Source organism: Salvelinus alpinus, chromosome 29 (assembly GCF_045679555.1).
Source record: "Salvelinus alpinus chromosome 29, SLU_Salpinus.1, whole genome shotgun sequence".
In the NCBI taxonomy this organism is placed as follows: Eukaryota; Metazoa; Chordata; class Actinopteri; order Salmoniformes; family Salmonidae; genus Salvelinus; species Salvelinus alpinus.
The window spans coordinates 34,973,307-34,991,380 of NC_092114.1; the positions used below are offsets into that span (position 1 = coordinate 34,973,307).

The following is an 18,074-nucleotide window of genomic DNA, read 5'->3' on the forward strand; positions in this document are numbered from 1 at the left end:
GCAGTTTGGAACTCGGTAGTGATTGTTGCAACCGAGGACAGATTATTTTTACACGCTTTCAGCACTCGGCGGTCCCTTCCTGTGAGCTTGTGTGGCTGACCACTTCGTGTTGTTGCTCCTAGACGTTTCCACTTCACAATAACAGCACTTACAGTTGACCGGGGCAGCTCTAGCAGGGCAAATATTCCGAACTGAATTGTTGGAAAAGTGGCTATGATGGTGCCACATTGAAAGTTACTGAGCTTTTCAGTAAGGCCATTCTACTGCCAATGTTTGTATATGGATTGCATGGTGTGTGCTCGATTTTATACACCTGTCAGCAATGGGTGTGGCTGAAATAGCCGAATCAACTAATTTGAAAGGGTGTCCACATAGTTCTGTATATATAGTGTGATTATTTTATCATACATAGCCGGGTTCTAACAACAAGAGCTTAATAAACGCAATATATTGTAGTACCAATAACTAAGAAAAAAATACAATATTCCTATTGGATTTTTCTATAAAATGCATTTCAATTGTATCATCTGATTCAAAAGCGCTGTATTTGGTTCATTCAAAGTGTATGAATGTAGGATATAGGAATGTGACCCACGTTTTGGTTATCAGGCTGCTGCTGCGTCCCGCTTCCGACCATCTCCCCCCCTCTCATCTCTCCCAGCCGGACCACTTTCTCCTGCAGCCTCTCCTTCTCTTGCTCCAGTCGCTTCCCCTGCTGCACCTCTCTCACCAGCTGCGCCATGGTGTCCCGCGCCTGCTCCCCCAGGCTTTCCAGCTGGCCCCTTGTCTCCCGAAGAGCCTCCTGGTCCTGGCATGACCTCTGAGCTGCCGAGGTCAGCTCCTGCTCCCGTCCCACAGCCTCCAGCTTCTGGGCCTCCACCTCGTCCAGCAGACTAACCACCTGAAGAGGGAATAAATAGGAGGTCACAGGATTTCGTGGGAATGCAGAAGTGGAGGTAACTATAGTTACTATAATAGTAATGCCTATGTAATGTCGTCATGACAATTTGAAGAAAGCAGATGCACCATCTGATAAGCCAATAGGGTGGCACAATTTAGTAGGGGTGCAGAATCACATGACATAACTGGTCATAATGCCAACCCAATATTTTCACTAGCACTTTCTGTGAATCTCCTGTGTGCAGGGCATTGATAGCAGCCTGGCTGATGCGACCACATAGCTTGAAAGAGCTGTGACTCACTGGTCTGGACAGGAGGCCGTTTGTTAATGCTCAGAAATTGTGCGAACTTGATTGGTTCTCTCAACCAGAAAAAAATCCTGGGGGGTTGAGACTTCTCGCTGTTTGGATTTGAAAACACAACAGTTGTAATGGAAGGGGGTGGCGCTCGGGGGCCGTGTGTGGCTGTGGGTGTTTGAGTGAGAAAGTACAGCCCCCTTCATTGCATCATAAGACTTACTGTAAGTAAACTAGTGTGAATGTACTTGTGTGTGTGTGCATCTGCTTCAGCTACAAACAAACAAACAAACAGCCCACCTGAGCATGCTTCTTGTCCATCTCCCTCCGCAGTCCCTCCAGAAGAGCTTCGGATGACATCGCCCCTCCCACCACTTCATCCTCCCCACTCTCAGCCCCCTTCCTCTCTGGGCTTTCACTCCAGGAGGAGCCGTGCTGGCGGAGCTCCTTCTCTCTCCCCAGGGCGCTACTCAGCTCCTGGGCCCGGGCTCGCTCTGACTCTAGTTGGATGTGGAGCTGTGAGGCCTGGGTCTGCAGCCTTGAGAGCTCCTGTTCGGCCTGGACGGAAAGCTGGGAGGTGGACTGGCGCTCCTGGTCTAGGGCTGAGGTCAGCTGGGCTACGTGACTCTGCTGCTCCTCCAGGGCCAGTTTTAGATCCTGAAGGGAAGGGGTGTAAATACAAAGATAAGTGTGAAAAACACTTGAGTAGACCTACTCCAGTGACTAAGGTGAACACATTAGTAAAACACTGCATTTAAGTCAAATACACTAAAGTGAAGACATGTGAAATTACACTGGGACACCTGTCTACTACCTTCCCTAAAAACTGTCTTACCTCCAGCTCCTCGCTCTCCAGCTCCTCTTTCTTGTCAGATTTACACTTCTCCTTCTCGAAGGCCCACTGCATCTCTCTGGCTTTCTTCTGTTCGTCTGCCAGTCTGTCCGTCAGGGTGTCCACCTCAGCAGCCTTCTGTGACACCTCCGTTCTAGAAACAAAGACACCGGTCTGGATCCATCCAACAGCAACTAGGAAGGTAAACTAGATGTGTATGCAATACCAATGTTGGGAAGGTGAGTGTAAGTCGATGTTTGCTTCTGTATATCTCTAAATAGTCTTACCTGAGAATGTTCTGCTCTTTTATGTGTCAAACTAAGACACTGATGGTGTGTGTTTGTGTGAGCGTGCATTAAAACCTTACCTGACTGTGTCCAGCTCCTTCAGGTGTTTTTGCTGGGCCTGGAGCGTGGTCTCCAGCTCTAGTTTGGTTTGGGCCAGCTCTCCCTTCAGCTCCTCCAGCAGAGCCCTGTCAGCCTGCTGCAGTGTGGGGGGCTCCTGAACGCCACACAATCCAGCCTGAGGGGCTCCTCTCTCCCTCTGCTGCTCAACACCAGGCTGAACACTGGGCTGAACACCTGAGTGGGACGAGCAGCCGGACAAAACAACATGCAAGACAGAATCAGCTGCGGTTTCTCCTTTTTATATTGATAATATTGGTTGCATTGAGTTGAATAGCTGTGACCTCATCTAAGACAATTTACTATAGATATTAGTCAATCAAAAAATCAATGAATTTATCCATCCAGCCAGCCCCTACACGTTCATCCATCATCCCTATGTGTCCTTACCACCCACCCACACAGCACGAGAAGCAATTGGAGGGCCAGACTACAGACCTTGATTGGATCTGCCAGGCTCCTGGGCTTGGATTTGTTGTAGCTGGGCCCGGAGCTGCCGGACCTCTGTCAGCAAACTGCTTCTGTCTGCAGCCTGCAGCATCCCCATGGCATCCCTGTGATGGGCATCCTGTAGATTTACACAAAGACACAGTTTAGCCTTGGAACTTAATAACAATGCATATAACCACCAAGTTTTTCTACGAAGTGAAGAAATAGACCCTAGACTAAAACTGCTCTATATTTTTGTATTACCTGTTGGCTATATCCCACTCTCCAGCTAGCTAATAGGCTAATACCAAGATAAGCAGGTAATGTCTAAGGCTAACCTGAGTGTTAAGTGTTTGTTAGCTACCTGCTCAGCTAGCATGTGCTCCAGCTAGTTGAGGCTAATGCTAAGGTTAGCCAGAAGTTAAGCGAAAGTGTACATAGTTTTTCAGTAACCTGCTCGGCTAGCCTGTGCTCCAGATGGTTGAGGTGGATGACAGCGTCGCTAGTGTCCAGCTGGTCCAGACGGGCATAGAGGGTGCTCTTCAGCACACTCCGCTCCCTCACAAACACCTGCTGCACTGCCCCCAGCAGCTCTCCACGCCAGTCCGCACTACCTGGAGTCTGAACATACACAAGCACATAGACATGCATATTTACAGAAAATGAGGGGGAAAAAGGGTTTCTGAAAGCTTAATTAAGCCTTAAAAGCAGTGTTTCACTTAAGCTGGGGGAGGGGGTTCTACTAAGCTTTATGGAATTGTTTTAAGAGGGTCATACTAAGGATAATTTTGCTATTTTATTTTGAATTTTAAGACCCCTTGAAGTACCAAAAAAAGTATTTGATGAAAGTATTTATTTGGCCTTACTGCTATTAGCCCAGACAAACGCATTGAATAACAGATTCACTAAACTTCCAAAGGAAGTTTGTTCTGAAGTGTCTATCCTAGATCTCAAAGATATAAGAAAGATCAGGAAACATTTGTTATATATACATACACACATACTTTTGTATTTAACCTCTTATTTTTGTCACTAAAGAGTCTCCATATATATTTCCATAATTATTTTTCGACTGGGACCTTTAGACGAGTCTTGTGAGGCCTGTGTGTTTCCTAGAGTCCAAACTTTTTGGACGCTACAGACAGAAGTTGATAGATCAGCTGTACCAACTTCAGACGAGTCCCAAGACACTTGTGGGGGTCATAGAGCATAATGTCTCATGGTCTGACAAACACCGCTCTAGCTCTGTCACCTTTCACGCTGATGCAGAAGTGTGACAAATATCTCTAACTTAAACTGATGTTTTTTTGGGGGGGGGGGGGGTTGTATTATGCTAATTCGATTTTAACAGGGACACAGACATCAACCTTGGGGGTTAAACTGAGACCAACAAAACCCCTACGGTATTTAAGTGAGGCTACTAGTACAAAGTATCCACGCTACACAGTACATATGCTACCAGTACTGTACCTGTGTTTCCCTGCTGTGTGTCTGCATCTGGGAAATGAGGGCCTTGAGGGACTCCACAGTGGCCAGCAAGGCCCCTCTCTCTTTGGGCCAGCCCTGGGCATGGTGGATCAGGCTGGCTGGGTCAGCCTCGCCCTCTGGGATTGGCAGCTCCGACAGGGACAGCACCTGCATACCCTCCTGATGCACCTCGCGGAGCAGGTTCTGTAGGGGACACATGTACAGAGATTCATCTCATAAACATTAAACCATGTGCAAACTAGACATCTACACCAATACACTCAAATACACAGATTGGCATACAAAGACATGCTTAACTTTACATTTCCAAATGCAGTTCTTGTACCTTAATTCTGTCAGGCAGTGCATCGTCTGTCTCTTTCCTGGCTCCCTCTGGCGTGGTCCTGAACTCCTGCTGCAGATTAGGCAGGTCATAGCCTGTCCGCTGACTCCATTCAGAACTGCTGTCTGCAATAGGGTACACACAAGGTTAACATTGCATACCAATGGAAGCAAAAAAACTCTTTCTTTGAATAGGCATGCAAAATAACATTTTCTCAAATCATGCAAAGCATCCTTTGTCACAAACACTAGCAAACACATGCATCAACTCAAAAGACTCACACCATGACTCGTAAAATGCTGTGTTTGTTGATAATGTATTGTATACATATTTATAGATTGATTGTGAAGGTGTTATATCGCCCAAGGTATTGTGATTACTAGGGAAAGCATGCAACCTCTTGAGAGACACTTGGCATAGCATTGAATACAGAGGCTCACATTTGGCATGGAGGTGCAATGTGTGACACAACTTACCACTGGTGTAGCCGTCTTTGAATTGCGATCCTGCGGGACGCTCTGGTCTCGATGAGGGGGCCTGGGGGGCATGAAACCAGGTCAGAACACAGAAGAGTTTGAATTCCTTTACCTCCCCACTCCCCCATAAAAATGTCAAGCTCATCATCTCGGTCATGTTTATTAAGCACCAAACGAAAGAAAACAGACCGAAACCGGGTTCTGCAACAGAAAACGAAAACAAGCTTCCGGGTAGACTTTTGTTCTGTTACTCACTTCTGTTTTGTGCCTAATGAACACAACTCAGGTCTGCTGAGATGTCGCCCAACGAACTCACCTCATGAGAGCGGTGCAGCTTCTCGATGACAGTCTTGAGAGCCCTACACTCCTCCTCCAGCATCTGAGCGTCCCTCTTCAGGGCCTCGCTCTCTGCGATGTGCCGGGCCTCCATGTCCAGGATCTCCGCCGCATGCAGCTCCTGCATCTGTACGATCTTCTCCTGGTACTCCCCGATCATCTCCTCCACCTCCTCCTCTGACACAGACCTGGGCTGGTCAGATGTCTGGGAGGAAAAGGTCTCCGTCTGGGTGCCAGCATCTGTACGAGGCAGACGTTGAGATACATTAAGACCAGACGATTTGTCGGAGAACGTTTGGTTCTCCGCGGCAGAGATCTTCCTGGAGTGCGATGGTTTGTCTTTGGCAGTGGCGGCCATTTTTCCCTTGGCTCCATGACGGTGGTCTTGCGGTTTGACTCCTTTCTTTTTCGGATTGGAGGCTGGTACCGGCTGCTGCTGCTGGGGTGAGGGAGACTGAGATGGTGATAGGGGGAATAGTGGTGACGGTGACTCTGTGGTTTTCGCCAAGGCTACTCTGAGCTGTTGGAGCTCCTCTTGAAGCTGTGCAATGGACAGGTCGCGGACTTGGAGTTCGTTCTGGAGTTTATCGCTGCACTCCTTGAAGCTGTTCAGGTGTTCTTTGGTAGCAGCTGCCTCTTCTCGGACCTCCTGGAGCTCTTGGAGAAGCTTAGACGCGGTGGCACCGTCACCTTCCGATGAGGCCTGTGAAGTTCGGAGACACCAAAATCCATACAGAAGTGAAGATATGCCAATAGATATTTTTCCATATTGTTGAGTAAAGTTGGAATATTCTTCCATGCAGCAATATACACTTACCCGGTGGAGTTCTCCCTTGAGATGTGCTATGGTCATCTCTCTCTCCTTCGGTACAAAATAAATTATTAAAATGGTCAGATTGGTTAGTCACTGAAAAGACTACAAACATACAACTCCCCATTTGATCAACATTTTTAAATGTACAGTTATCCACACAAAATGGACAGTTAAAAAAATGGACAATTAAGTTTGGCACCCAAAGACTGCGACTCCCATAGTTCTTTGCTCTGCTGAACACTGGTTGATTGGGACTGTGTTCATACCTGTAGCAGCTCCTGTAGTTTGTCACAGCGTTCCCTGTAGCTGTTGAGCTCCTCTTTGGTGGCAGCGGCCTGCTCTTTGACCTCCTTCAGCTCCCGATGGAGTTCAGACACCTTGGCCTCACTGCCTCCAGATGACACCTGCTGTCAAAGGTAGAAGTGTTAGACGTTAGAATTTCTAGAATTTGGATTTCAAGACAATTCATTTAAGGGAATGTCAAGAACAAGAAAGTATCGCAGTATTTTAGTAACTCTGAGGCAGTAGAATTGTACTCTGTCTGTGCCTATGGTAATCGGAGGAACTCCCTTTGTTTCTTACCCTTTGAAGGTCTTCTTGAAGCTTTGCTATCGCAACCTCTTTTGCCTAAAAAAGGACAATATGTGATAATTGTAACTCCCTTTCAAGCAACAAGTTGAATAGAGCACTAATCAAACATGGTTGTTGAGTGTGATATTACATACCTTGAGCTCCTGCTGGAGTTTATTGCTGTTCTCCCTGTAACTGCTGAGCTGTGCTTTGGTGGCTGAAGCCTCGTCCCTGACCTCCTGTAGTTCCTGTATCATCCCAGATACAGCCGGCTCGTTTCCTCCAGAAGATGGAGTCTGGTTCAGAGTTCAAAGAGATAGCAGCTTGTCAGCAATTAAACTGTGAAAAACATTACAGGCAGTGTAGGCTAAAGGTATTTCACTCATCGATGGGAAGTACTGCAGGCAAACTCGAACACCTAAAACGTGAATTTATAGGAGGTAGTGCAGACTAGAGCTAACTTAACTTTAGCCTTAACTTATTGCCTATGGGAGATAACTCCTACCTCTTCGGCCGGAAACGTTCTCTGGTATCCACCAGGCTTGGTCGTCCTCATCTGATTGAGCAAATCCATGAGCATGACCAGCCTCTTCTCGTACTCCAGCACCTCCTCCTCGGAACTGGAGAGCAGCTGCTTCTGCAGCTCCTGGTCCTTCTGTATGCCACTCAGGCCCACCTCCAGCTCGCGGAGCTTCTCCGTCAGGAGGACCACCTTCCCTGTGGGGCCCTGTTTGGCTCCTTGGATCTCCGCTGCTCGGGACATTCCTGCAAACCCAAAGTCGGGTACCTCCATCTGTCCCTGGGGATCCTTGTGGCCGAATTCTTTGGTTCTCTGGCCCTTGGACTCCTGCGATTGATGCGACTGTTGCTGGACGGCGCCCAGTTGGGCCTGGCTGACAAGCGCGGCCGCCACCCTCTCCCTCAGCTTGTCCTCCAGGTCCTGGACCTTGCGCTGGAGCTCGTCTGCATCCTCCTGGGCATGCTCCACCAGGAACCGGCAGCGGATCAGTTCAGAATCCCTTTCTCTGACACAGGCTTCAAGTTCCTGGACGCGAAGGCTTAGCTCCTCCAACCTGGAGGTGGCGCTCTGCTCCAACGCCTGGATCTGAGCCTGCACCACCAAGAATTCTGCAGTCTTCTCCCTGAGGGCATCTTGCAGCTCCATCGCGGTGTCGTCCGACTGCTCCTTTTCCGATTCGGCTAATGCTAGCCTGCTCTCCTGCAAGTACCGGTACCTCTCCAGGAGCATGCATTGCTCGGCTTTGATGGTGTCCAGCTCTTGGGTGGCCAGGTCCATCTTTTGCTTCATTTCGTCGTACTCCTCCTTGCTGGGACCTCCGACCTGGCTCTCAAACTGGCCCTTGAGCTCCTCATCCGTCTCCGAGGATTGCTTCCGCTCGATGTTGGCTAGCTCCTCCTGGAGCTTGTCGATGACGGCGTTTAGCTGCTCCAGCTCCTCCTCACTGTTCTTCTTCAGGCGCTGCTGCTCGCTCCGCATGCACTCCACCTGGGACTCCAGCTCCCACAGTAGTTCGTCCCTCGCGTTGATTTCCTGAAGGGAAGGATGGAGCAGTGAATGTAGGTATAAGGACGAAGATGAGGAGGAAGAAGAGTGGCTCATGCTTTCTGGTAAACCTCTGAGACAGTTGTGCCACGGCAAGATAGTTAATATTGATAAAAATGTTGTGATATATTATCTATGGTTGAGACTCAATCAGGTAACATTTTAGGTTGGGAAACTGTAATAACGGTACTTCAGGAACAATTTTGATTAGTTGGACATTTCTAGGGTGTTCCAAGTGTTCTCAGATGTTTAGTAAGCCAACATAAAAAACATATCACAAGACAACAGAGCATGGGAGGCCCACTTACCAAAACCTAAAATAAAATGGTAGGTTACGTCAAAACAAAAATAAAAAATAAAATGAACGGCTGTCACACAACACACACACTGATCCACTATCACAGAGATATACATATATGTGAACAGAAGATCAAATGGTCTGTCTGTAACGTATATGTATATGGGGTTACCTTGTTATCAGGGGTTGTTTCCGTGTGTTGAAGCTTAGCCATCTGCTCATTAAGAAGGGCTATTTCCCTGTCCTTCTCCTCCATCACCTTCAAAAGTTTATCATATGTTCGGAGATTATAATCTGCTGGCTCTCAACACAAACAAAATTCATCCTTAATAAACTGGGACTAAGACAATAGGGAAGGAACATTTATGGGGGATTTGTTTATCTTTAGGGTGGGGATACTACCTATCACTACTACCATATTAGCCTAACAGGTCCCACATTTGGTGCTTTGGCTAATGTGGCATATACAGTGGGGAGAACAAGTATTTGATACACTGCCGATTTTGCAGGTTTTCCTACTTACAAAGCATGTAGAGGTCTGTCATTTTTATCATAGGTACACTTCAACTGTGAGAGACGGAATCTAAAACAAAAATCCAGAAAATCACATTGTATGATTTTTAAATAATTAATTTGCATTTTATTGCATGACATAAGTATTTGATCACCTACCAACCAGTAAGAATTCCGGCTCTCACAGACCTGTTAGTTTTTCTTTAAGAAGCCCTCCTGTTCTCCACTCATTACCTGTATTAACTGCACCTGTTTGAACTCGTTACCTGTATAAAAGACACCTGTCCACACACTCAATCAAACAGATTCCAACCTCTCCACAATGGCCAAGACCAGAGAGCTGTGTAAGGACATCAGGGATAAAATTGTAGACCTGCACAAGGCTGGGATGGGCTACAGGACAATAGGCAAGCAGCTTGGTGAGAAGGAAACAACTGTTGGCGCAATTATTAGAAAATGGAAGAAGTTCAAGATGACGGTCAATCACCCTCGGTCTGGGGCTCCATGCAAGATTTCACCTCGTGGGGCATCAATGATCATGAGGAAGGTGAGGGATCAGCCCAGAACTACACGGCAGGACCTGGTCAATGACCTGAAGAGAGCTGGGACCACAGTCTCAAAGAAAACCATTAGTAACACACTACGCCGTCATGGATTAAAATCCTGCAGCGCACGCAAGGTCCCCCTGCTTAAGCCAGTGCATGTCCAGGCCCGTCTGAAGTTTGCCAATGACCATCTGGATGATCCAGAGGAGGAATGGGAGAAGGTCATGTGGTCTGATGAGACAAAAATAGAGCTTTTTGGTCTAACTCCACTCGCCGTGTTTGGAGGAAGAAGAAGTATGAGTACAACCCCAAGAACACCATCCCAACCGTGAAGCATGGAGGTGGAAACATCATTCTTTGGGGATGCTTTTCTGCAAAGGGGACAGGACGACTGCACCGTATTGAGGGGAGGATGGATGGGGCCATGTATCGCGAGATCTTGGCCAACAACCTCCTTCCCTCAGTAAGAGCATTGAAGATGGGTCGTGGCTGGGTCTTCCAGCATGACAACGACACGAAGCACACAGCCATGGCAACTAAGGAGTGGCTCCGTAAGAAGCATCTCAAGGTCCTGGAGTGGCCTAGCCAGTCTCCAGACCTGAACCCAATAGAAAATCTTTGGAGGGAGCTGAAAGTCCGTATTGCCCAGCGACAGCCCCGAAACCTGAAGGATCTGGAGAAGATCTGTAGGGAGGAGTGGGCCAAAATCCCTGCTGCAGTGTGTGCAAACCTAGTCAAGAACAACAGGAAACGTATGATCTCTGTAATTGCAAACAAAGGTTTCTGTACCAAATATTAAGTTCTGCTTTTCTGATGTATCAAATACTTATGTCATGCAATAAAATGCAAATTAATTACTTAAAAATCATACAATGTGATTTTCTGGATTTTTGTTTTAGATTCCGTCTCTCATAGTTGAAGTGTACCTATGATAAAAATTACAGACCTCTACATGCTTTGTAAGTAGGAAAACCTGCAAAATCGGCAGTGTATCAAATACTTGTTCTCCCCACTGTATATATATATATACATACACATATATATACACATATATATATATACATATATATATAATATATATACAGTGGGGAGAACAAGTATTTGATACACTGCCGATTTTGCAGGTTTTCCTACTTACAAAGCATGTAGAGGTCTGTCATTTTTATCATAGGTACACTTCAACTGTGAGAGACGGAATCTAAAACAAAAATCCAGAAAATCACATTGTATGATTTTTAAGTAATTAATTTGCATTTTATTGCATGACATAAGTATTTGATCACCTACCAACCAGTAAGAATTCCGGCTCTCACAGACCTGTTAGTTTTTCTTTAAGAAGCCCTCCTGTTCTCCACTCATTACCTGTATTAACTGCACCTGTTTGAACTCGTTACCTGTATAAAAGACACCTGTCCACACACTCAATCAAACAGACTCCAACCTCTCCACAATGGCCAAGACCAGAGAGCTGTGTAAGGACATCAGGGATAAATTGTAGACCTGTACAAGGCTGGGATGGGCTACAGGACAATAGCCAAGCAGCTTGGTGAGAAGGCAACAACTGTTGGCACAATTATTAGAAAATGGAAGAAGTTCAAGATGACGGTCAATCACCCTCGGTCTGGGGCTCCATGCAAGATCTCACCTCGTGGGGCATCAATGATCATGAGGAAGGTGAGGGATCAGCCCAGAACTACACGGCAGGACCTGGTCAATGACCTGAAGAGAGCTGGGACCACAGTCTCAAAGAAAACCATTAGTAACACACTACGCCGTCATGGATTAAAATCCTGCAGCGCACGCAAGGTCCCCCTGCTCAAGCCAGCGCATGTCCAGGCCCGTCTGAAGTTTGCCAATGACCATCTGGATGATCCAGAGGAGGAATGGGAGAAGGTCATGTGGTCTGATGAGACAAAAATAGAGCTTTTTGCTCTAAACTCCACTCGCCGTGTTTGGAGGAATAGAAGGATGAGTACAACCCCAAGAACACCATCCCAACCGTGAAGCATGGAGGTGGAAACATCATTCTTTGGGGATGCTTTTCTGCAAAGGGGACAGGACGACTGCACCGTATTGAGGGGAGGATGGATGGGGCCATGTATCGCGAGATCTTGACCAACAACCTCCTTCCCTCAGTAAGAGCATTGAAGATGGGTCGTGGCTGGGTCTTCCAGCATGACAACGACCCGAAACACACAGCCAGGGCAACTAAGGAGTGGCTCCGTAAGAAGCATTTCAAGGTCCTGGAGTGGCCTAGCCAGTCTCCAGACCTGAACCCAATAGAAAATCTTTGGAGGGAGCCGAAAGTCCGTATTGCCCAGCGACAGCCCCGAAACCTGAAGGATCTGGAGAAGGTCTGTATGGAGGAGTGGGCCAAAATCCCTGCTGCAGTGTGTGCAAACCTGGTCAAGAACTACAGGAAACGTATGATCTCTGTAATTGCAAACTAAGGTTTCTGTACCAAATATTCAGTTCTGCTTTTCTGATGTATCAAATACTTATGTCATGCAATAAAATGCAAATTAATTACTTAAAAATCATACAATGTGATTTTCTGGATTTTTGTTTTAGATTCCTTCTCTCACAGTTGAAGTGTACCTATGATAAAAATTACAGACCTCTACATGCTTTGTAAGTAGGAAAACCTGCAAAATTGTCAGTGTATCAAATACTTGTTCTCCCCACTGTATATATATAGAATGTGTTGTCAATTATTTCTGTAGCATCTATATAGGCATTATGAAATATTTATGAAAGTTACATTAAGCCTTAAAAAGTATATTTAGAAATGGAGCTGCAATGTCTTTGTAAAATACTGTAGCTAGGTCTAAATGAACAATTCTACATTCAAGCATTGGTCTGAATCTTTAAGCAGGATAATCTTTAAAATATGCTTTAGTGTATCAACAGTTACCATACAACTCAGTTGTTTTATCCTTTGATATATCATTTGACTGGTCTGCCTTTATGTGGCTTTGTTCACCACGTGTCAACCTTGTTGGATTAAGGATTACCTATAGTAAATGTTAGCCTTTTTCGTGGCTATTTGTTGTGTTTTACCTGGTTGCTGCTAGTCTAACTGTCTGGCATGTCTAAATGTTAGCCTAACTGTGGCTAAGCTATCGACCTGCTAGTCTAGCGTTGTGGCCCAGGCTACCTACATACTAGTCTGGCTGTGTAGAGGCTAACATTACCTACGAGCTAGCCTAGCGTAGTGGCCCAGGCTACCTACATACTAGCTTGGCTATGTGGTGTCTAAGGCTACATATGCTAGACTAGCTGTGTGGGGGCTAAGGCTACCTACATGCTAGCCTAGCTGTGTGTTGGCCGATTACCTGGAGCAGGCGGTCCTTGGTCTCCAGGTCTTGCTGCTGGGTGCTCAGCTCCTTCCTCTGGATCTCCAGCTGCATGTGGAGCTGCTGCACCTCATCACTCTTGTTCTCCAGCTCCTCCCGGAACTGCTCCAGCTGCTCCTCCAGGTTACTGATCTGGAAGGGGGGAGTCAAGCTGGAGTGTTGTGTGTTCTTTTCCATCTAACTGAGGACCAGGGCATCGACACATGAACAGGGTACTTGAAATCTAAGTGGGGACCTGTCTTGTGTCCATCATTGGCTATTGATGGAGCGTGATATGAGGCGAAGTGAAAGATGGTGGGCAAAGGGTTGCAACAAGTAGAGGAATGTTCCACTTTGTGTAAATCATCGGGGAGGCGATAACCAATCAAGGTTTTCGCTGGCTAGCTTTGACACAGTGCTGGATTGGCTACTTAGAAATTCCCTTCCAAACATGTGAAAGAAAGAAACCCCCATAAGACCAATACATTACCTCTTTCTCTTTCCTGTCCAGAGCCTCTCTTTCAGTCTGTAGCTGAGCCTCCAGTGATGAGTCCCCAAGCTCACAAACAGACACATGCTGCCTCTTATCATCCACCTGAAACAGACATGCATGCAAGCAAGCAACGCGCACACACAATACGTTATTATTTAGCGACCAGTCATGCGCGACGCATGCACACACAAGCAAACATACACACATCACACGCAAGAATACATACAAGTATACACACAAATCTCAGGATAGCCACACACACACAGCCATACATGTCATGCACTTAATCAGCTGGGCAGTAGCAAGGTATGGGGACATTTCTTTCACTGCTCTGTTTCAGCCTGCCAACAGTGATATTGGTTTCAATACTCATTATTATGGGCACACACATTCTCAGCCATGATGTCGGGTAATGCAGGTACACTCAATCTCCTTTATCAATGCACACATACACAAACACCCATATATATGCAAATATAGCTTCACGCTGTCACTCATACTCTACCAGAACACACACTCATTCTGACACAAACATGCACTCCATCTTCTCTCTCTCACACACGTTATGTTTGGACCTCATTTGGACGCCTTTCCTTCCAGTTCTCTGCTGCCTGCGACTGGAACGAATTGCAAAAATCTCTGAAGTTGGAGACTTTTATCTCCCTCAACAACTTTAAAAATCTGCTATCCGAGCAGCTAACCGATCGCTGCAGCTGTACATAGTCCATCTGTAAACTACCCACCCAATTTACCTACCTCACCCCCCATACTGCTTTTATTTATTTACTTTTCTGCTCTTTTGCACACCAGTATCTCTTCTTGCACATGATCATCTGATGATTTATCACTCCAGTGTTAATCTGCTAAATTGTAATTATTCGATTTATTGCCTACCTCATGCCTTTTGCACACATTGTATATAGATTCTCTTTTTTTTCTACCATGTTATTGACTTGTTTATTGTTTACTCCATGTGTAACTCTGTGTTGTCTGTTCACACTGCTATGCTTTATCTTGGCCAGGTCGCAGTTGCAAATGAGAACTTGTTCTCAACTAGCCTACCTGGTTAAATAAAGGTGAAAAAAAAAAAAAAAAAATGTTATTCTATCCTCGTGCGGACCTAAAATCAATTTCCATTCAAAATCCTATCCCTAATAGTAACCCTAACCACTAAGCTTAAAATATCCTTTGTCCACATGGGGAAGTAGCAATTTTCCTTGTTTTACTATCCTTCTGGTGACTTTGAGATTTTAGGTCCCCACTAGGAAATAAGAAAGCCGCCCCCCCCCCCCCCCCCCCCAACACACACAAACACACTCCCTCTGGGGAACAATCTTGGCAGTCGCTAGTCTTAACACAGCATCATCAACAGCAGTGGCGGGAAGGATTGGGGGGACTGTCTCTTTCTCTCTCTCCCTTTATCTCTCCCCACTCGCTCTTTCTTTACTTGTTCCTCTCCTCTCTTTTTCCATCTTCCTCTTTGTTGTTCTCTCAGTCTCTATCCCACTTCATCCATCCCCCCTTCCTCTCCACCCATCTCTCTTGTCTCTCTCACCGTCTCGGTGCTGGCCAGCAGCGCCTGCTCCAGCTCGCGGATGCGACCCTCCAGCTTGTCAATCTCCTCGTTGCGCTCGCCCACCTCGCGCTGCAGCTGTTCGGACGTCAGCAGCAGCTCGCTGCACCAGTCCGCCTTCTCCCTCAGCTGCTGGGTCAGCTGGTCCACCTGCGAGAGGAGAGGGATGAGGAGGAGGAGAAAGAGGGATGGAAAGAGGGGTTTCAGTGTGGATCGTACAGTCTGTAGCTTCAGTATATCACTGTGGCTAGCTAGTAGTAACACAACACAGTAGCTGGGAGGTCAGCTGATCCACCTGCCATTTTGAAGAGAGGGGGAAAAGAGGAGGTAGTAGGGCTGGGAATTGCCAGGGACCTCTCGATACGATATTATCACGATACTTAGGTGCCGATGCGATTGTCATGATTTTATATGTATTGCGATTCGATACTGCGATTTTATTGCAATTTGATGTTCCAAACATATTACTCACTAAATGTCTGCTGCAGAGAGACAGAGAGCATTAGGAAATTAGTTTTGAACAGTCATGGAAATAAAAGTGCTGGAAACATGTTGGCTCACTATTTAAAAAGAAAACACGCTATAAAATAAGAAATACCAGAGTTTTGGTGCAGGTACAGCCGACCAGCACTAGCTAACGCTACATAGCAAAAAATGTGTATGTATTTTACTAATCGATACTTGGCGTCAAAGTATCGATAAAATATTGCCCCCCCCAAAAAACTGCGATATGTAACTATCAGTTTTTCCCCCATCACTAGGGGCTAGAGGGAAAGAGGGCTTCGGCGAGGATGGGAAAGAGAGTCTGTCTACCTGTCATTATGCAGAATGGATGATATGCTTCCATATGAGAGAAGCTGCATTTCAGTATACATTAGCTACTAGTAATAGCTAATAGATTAGCTGAGCCACCTGCCGTGTGGAAGAGGGGAGGAGCAGAAGGGAAAGATATTCGTTTTTAAACAAGGATGGTTATGCAATGGTACGGCTGAACAACAGAGGCAGTTTTAATGTAAACAGGAGCAATACTATGAGGTCAGATGATCCTCACCTGCTACATGGTAGGGAAAGAGGGAGATGAATAGGGAAAGCGGGAGATGAATAGGGAAAGAGGGAAAAGGGGGGGGAAGAGGGAGGTTTTGAGTGCAGCTAATGATATTTAATAGAAGGTCCTTTTCAATGACACTAGCACCACTAATCGCTGGGATCCACCTGCTATGGTGGACAGAGGAATATTCAATGGGACGAAAAGGAGCAAGAGCAGAGGAAGGGAAAGAGGGGGGCTCTAATGTGGTTTGCAATGACAGGCTGCTACCATGCAACTGATGGAGTTCTGTTAATAGAGAGAGGCTGTTTCAATGCAACTAATAGCAATACCTTGGAGGTCAGCTGATCCACCTGCCATGGGAGAGAAGCAAAGAGGAAGAGAAGCAAAGAGGAAGAGGAGCAAAGAGGGAGAGGAGCAAAGAGGGAGAGAGAATGGCCTTTAATGAGCATAGCAGTGACTAATAGGAGAATGTGATGGGAGAAGGAATGGTTCTATGATTATGATAGCAGAGAAAGGCTGCTGTGATATAGCCAACTGCATTTAGCTTAGCAAAAGCAGGTCATTACAGTATCAATAATGGTGTTTAAAAAGAGAACTATAATTCAACTCAATAATTCTGAGTTACTTGTAGTGACACATTTCCACAACACATGCCACTATTGTACAGTTAAAGACTGAACACAAACAACAGTATGGTAACAAATGTAAAACACAGCTGATGGCAACAGCAAGAAGAGCCACTGCCACAGCATGCCAAAGAGATGTGGAGCTATGATGATGCTAATGACTTTTAGCAGAAACCAGCCACAACAACTCAGTTGACGTACAGTAAACCAGAGAGAAGCAGTATATCACAGCTGTTATGATAGCAGATGCAATTATAATGCAAAGACAGACCTCCATGGTCCAGATGATGATGCTCAGCAGAAATATCCTAATGTAATATCTAATTACATTAACTAGCTACAACATGGTGCGAGAGTAAATACAACCTCTCCATGGACACCACTTTTTTGAAAGATAAAACATATATTAAGTGTTTAGGACAAGACCACTGTTAAAACCATTAATGTTCAATAAAATGTTCCATAAAAAAAAACTAGAATACTAGTTGTACAAAGCGCATTACAAATCACACAATACCCACACAGTTAATAAACAAATCACCATGGCGATGATTGACAAATCAGCCCTCACCCCAAAAAAACTCATCAAAAATCACATCCAGCATATAAATTCAGCAAAAAAAGAAACGTTCTCTCACTATCAACTGCGTTTATTTTCAGCAAGCTTAACATGTGTAAATATTTGTATAAACATAAGATTCAACAACTGAGACAAACTGAACAAGTTCCACAGACATGTGACTAACAGAAATTGAATAATGTGTCCCTGAACAAAGGGGAGGGGTCAAAAGTTACAGTCAGTATCTGGTGTGGCTACCAGCTGCATTAAGCACTGCAGTGCATCTCCTCCTTATGGACTGCACCAGATTTGCAAGTTCTTGCTGTGAGATGTTACCTCACTCTTCCACCAAGGCAACTGCAAGTTCCCGGACATTTCTGGGGGGGAATGGCCCTAGCCCTCACCAACAGGTCCCAGACGTGTTCAATGGGGTTGAGATCCGGGCTCTTCGCTGGCCCTGTCTTGCAGGAAATCACTCACCGAACGGGCAGTATGGCTGGTGGCATTGTCATGTTGGAGGGTCATGTCAGGATGAGCCTGCAGGAAGGGTACCACATGAGGGAGGATGTCTTCCTTATAAACGCACAGCGTTGAGATAACAAGAATGACAACAAGCTCAGTCCGATGATGCTGTGACACACCGCCCCAGACCA

The 18,074-nt window shown here is 46.0% G+C and overlaps 1 protein-coding gene across 9 annotated transcripts in view; it reads right to left on the bottom strand.

The window, feature by feature from the left end:
- Positions 1-18,074, bottom strand: part of LOC139558578 (A-kinase anchor protein 9-like) — a 139,444-nt gene that overhangs the window by 4,088 nt on the left and 117,282 nt on the right. For 5 of the 9 annotated variants that reach the window (XM_071373793.1, XM_071373795.1, XM_071373789.1 and 2 more), the window contains 19 exons: positions 15,171-15,338; positions 13,613-13,717; positions 13,123-13,275; positions 8,902-9,030; positions 7,373-8,419; positions 7,023-7,163; positions 6,880-6,924; positions 6,564-6,704; positions 6,301-6,345; positions 5,464-6,186; positions 5,148-5,208; positions 4,675-4,796; positions 4,332-4,532; positions 3,315-3,482; positions 2,871-3,000; positions 2,396-2,609; positions 2,032-2,182; positions 1,497-1,853; positions 596-901 (listed from right to left, as the gene is read on the bottom strand). In XM_071373793.1, coding sequence (XP_071229894.1) covers positions 596-901; positions 1,497-1,853; positions 2,032-2,182; positions 2,396-2,609; positions 2,871-3,000; positions 3,315-3,482; positions 4,332-4,532; positions 4,675-4,796; positions 5,148-5,208; positions 5,464-6,186; positions 6,301-6,345; positions 6,564-6,704; positions 6,880-6,924; positions 7,023-7,163; positions 7,373-8,419; positions 8,902-9,030; positions 13,123-13,275; positions 13,613-13,717; positions 15,171-15,338 — 4,407 coding nt within the window. The remainder of the gene's footprint in view (positions 1-595; positions 902-1,496; positions 1,854-2,031; positions 2,183-2,395; positions 2,610-2,870; positions 3,001-3,314; positions 3,483-4,331; positions 4,533-4,674; positions 4,797-5,147; positions 5,209-5,463; positions 6,187-6,300; positions 6,346-6,563; positions 6,705-6,879; positions 6,925-7,022; positions 7,164-7,372; positions 8,420-8,901; positions 9,031-13,122; positions 13,276-13,612; positions 13,718-15,170; positions 15,339-18,074) is intronic. The other 4 variants (XM_071373797.1, XM_071373792.1, XM_071373790.1 and 1 more) reach the window with 4 other exon arrangements.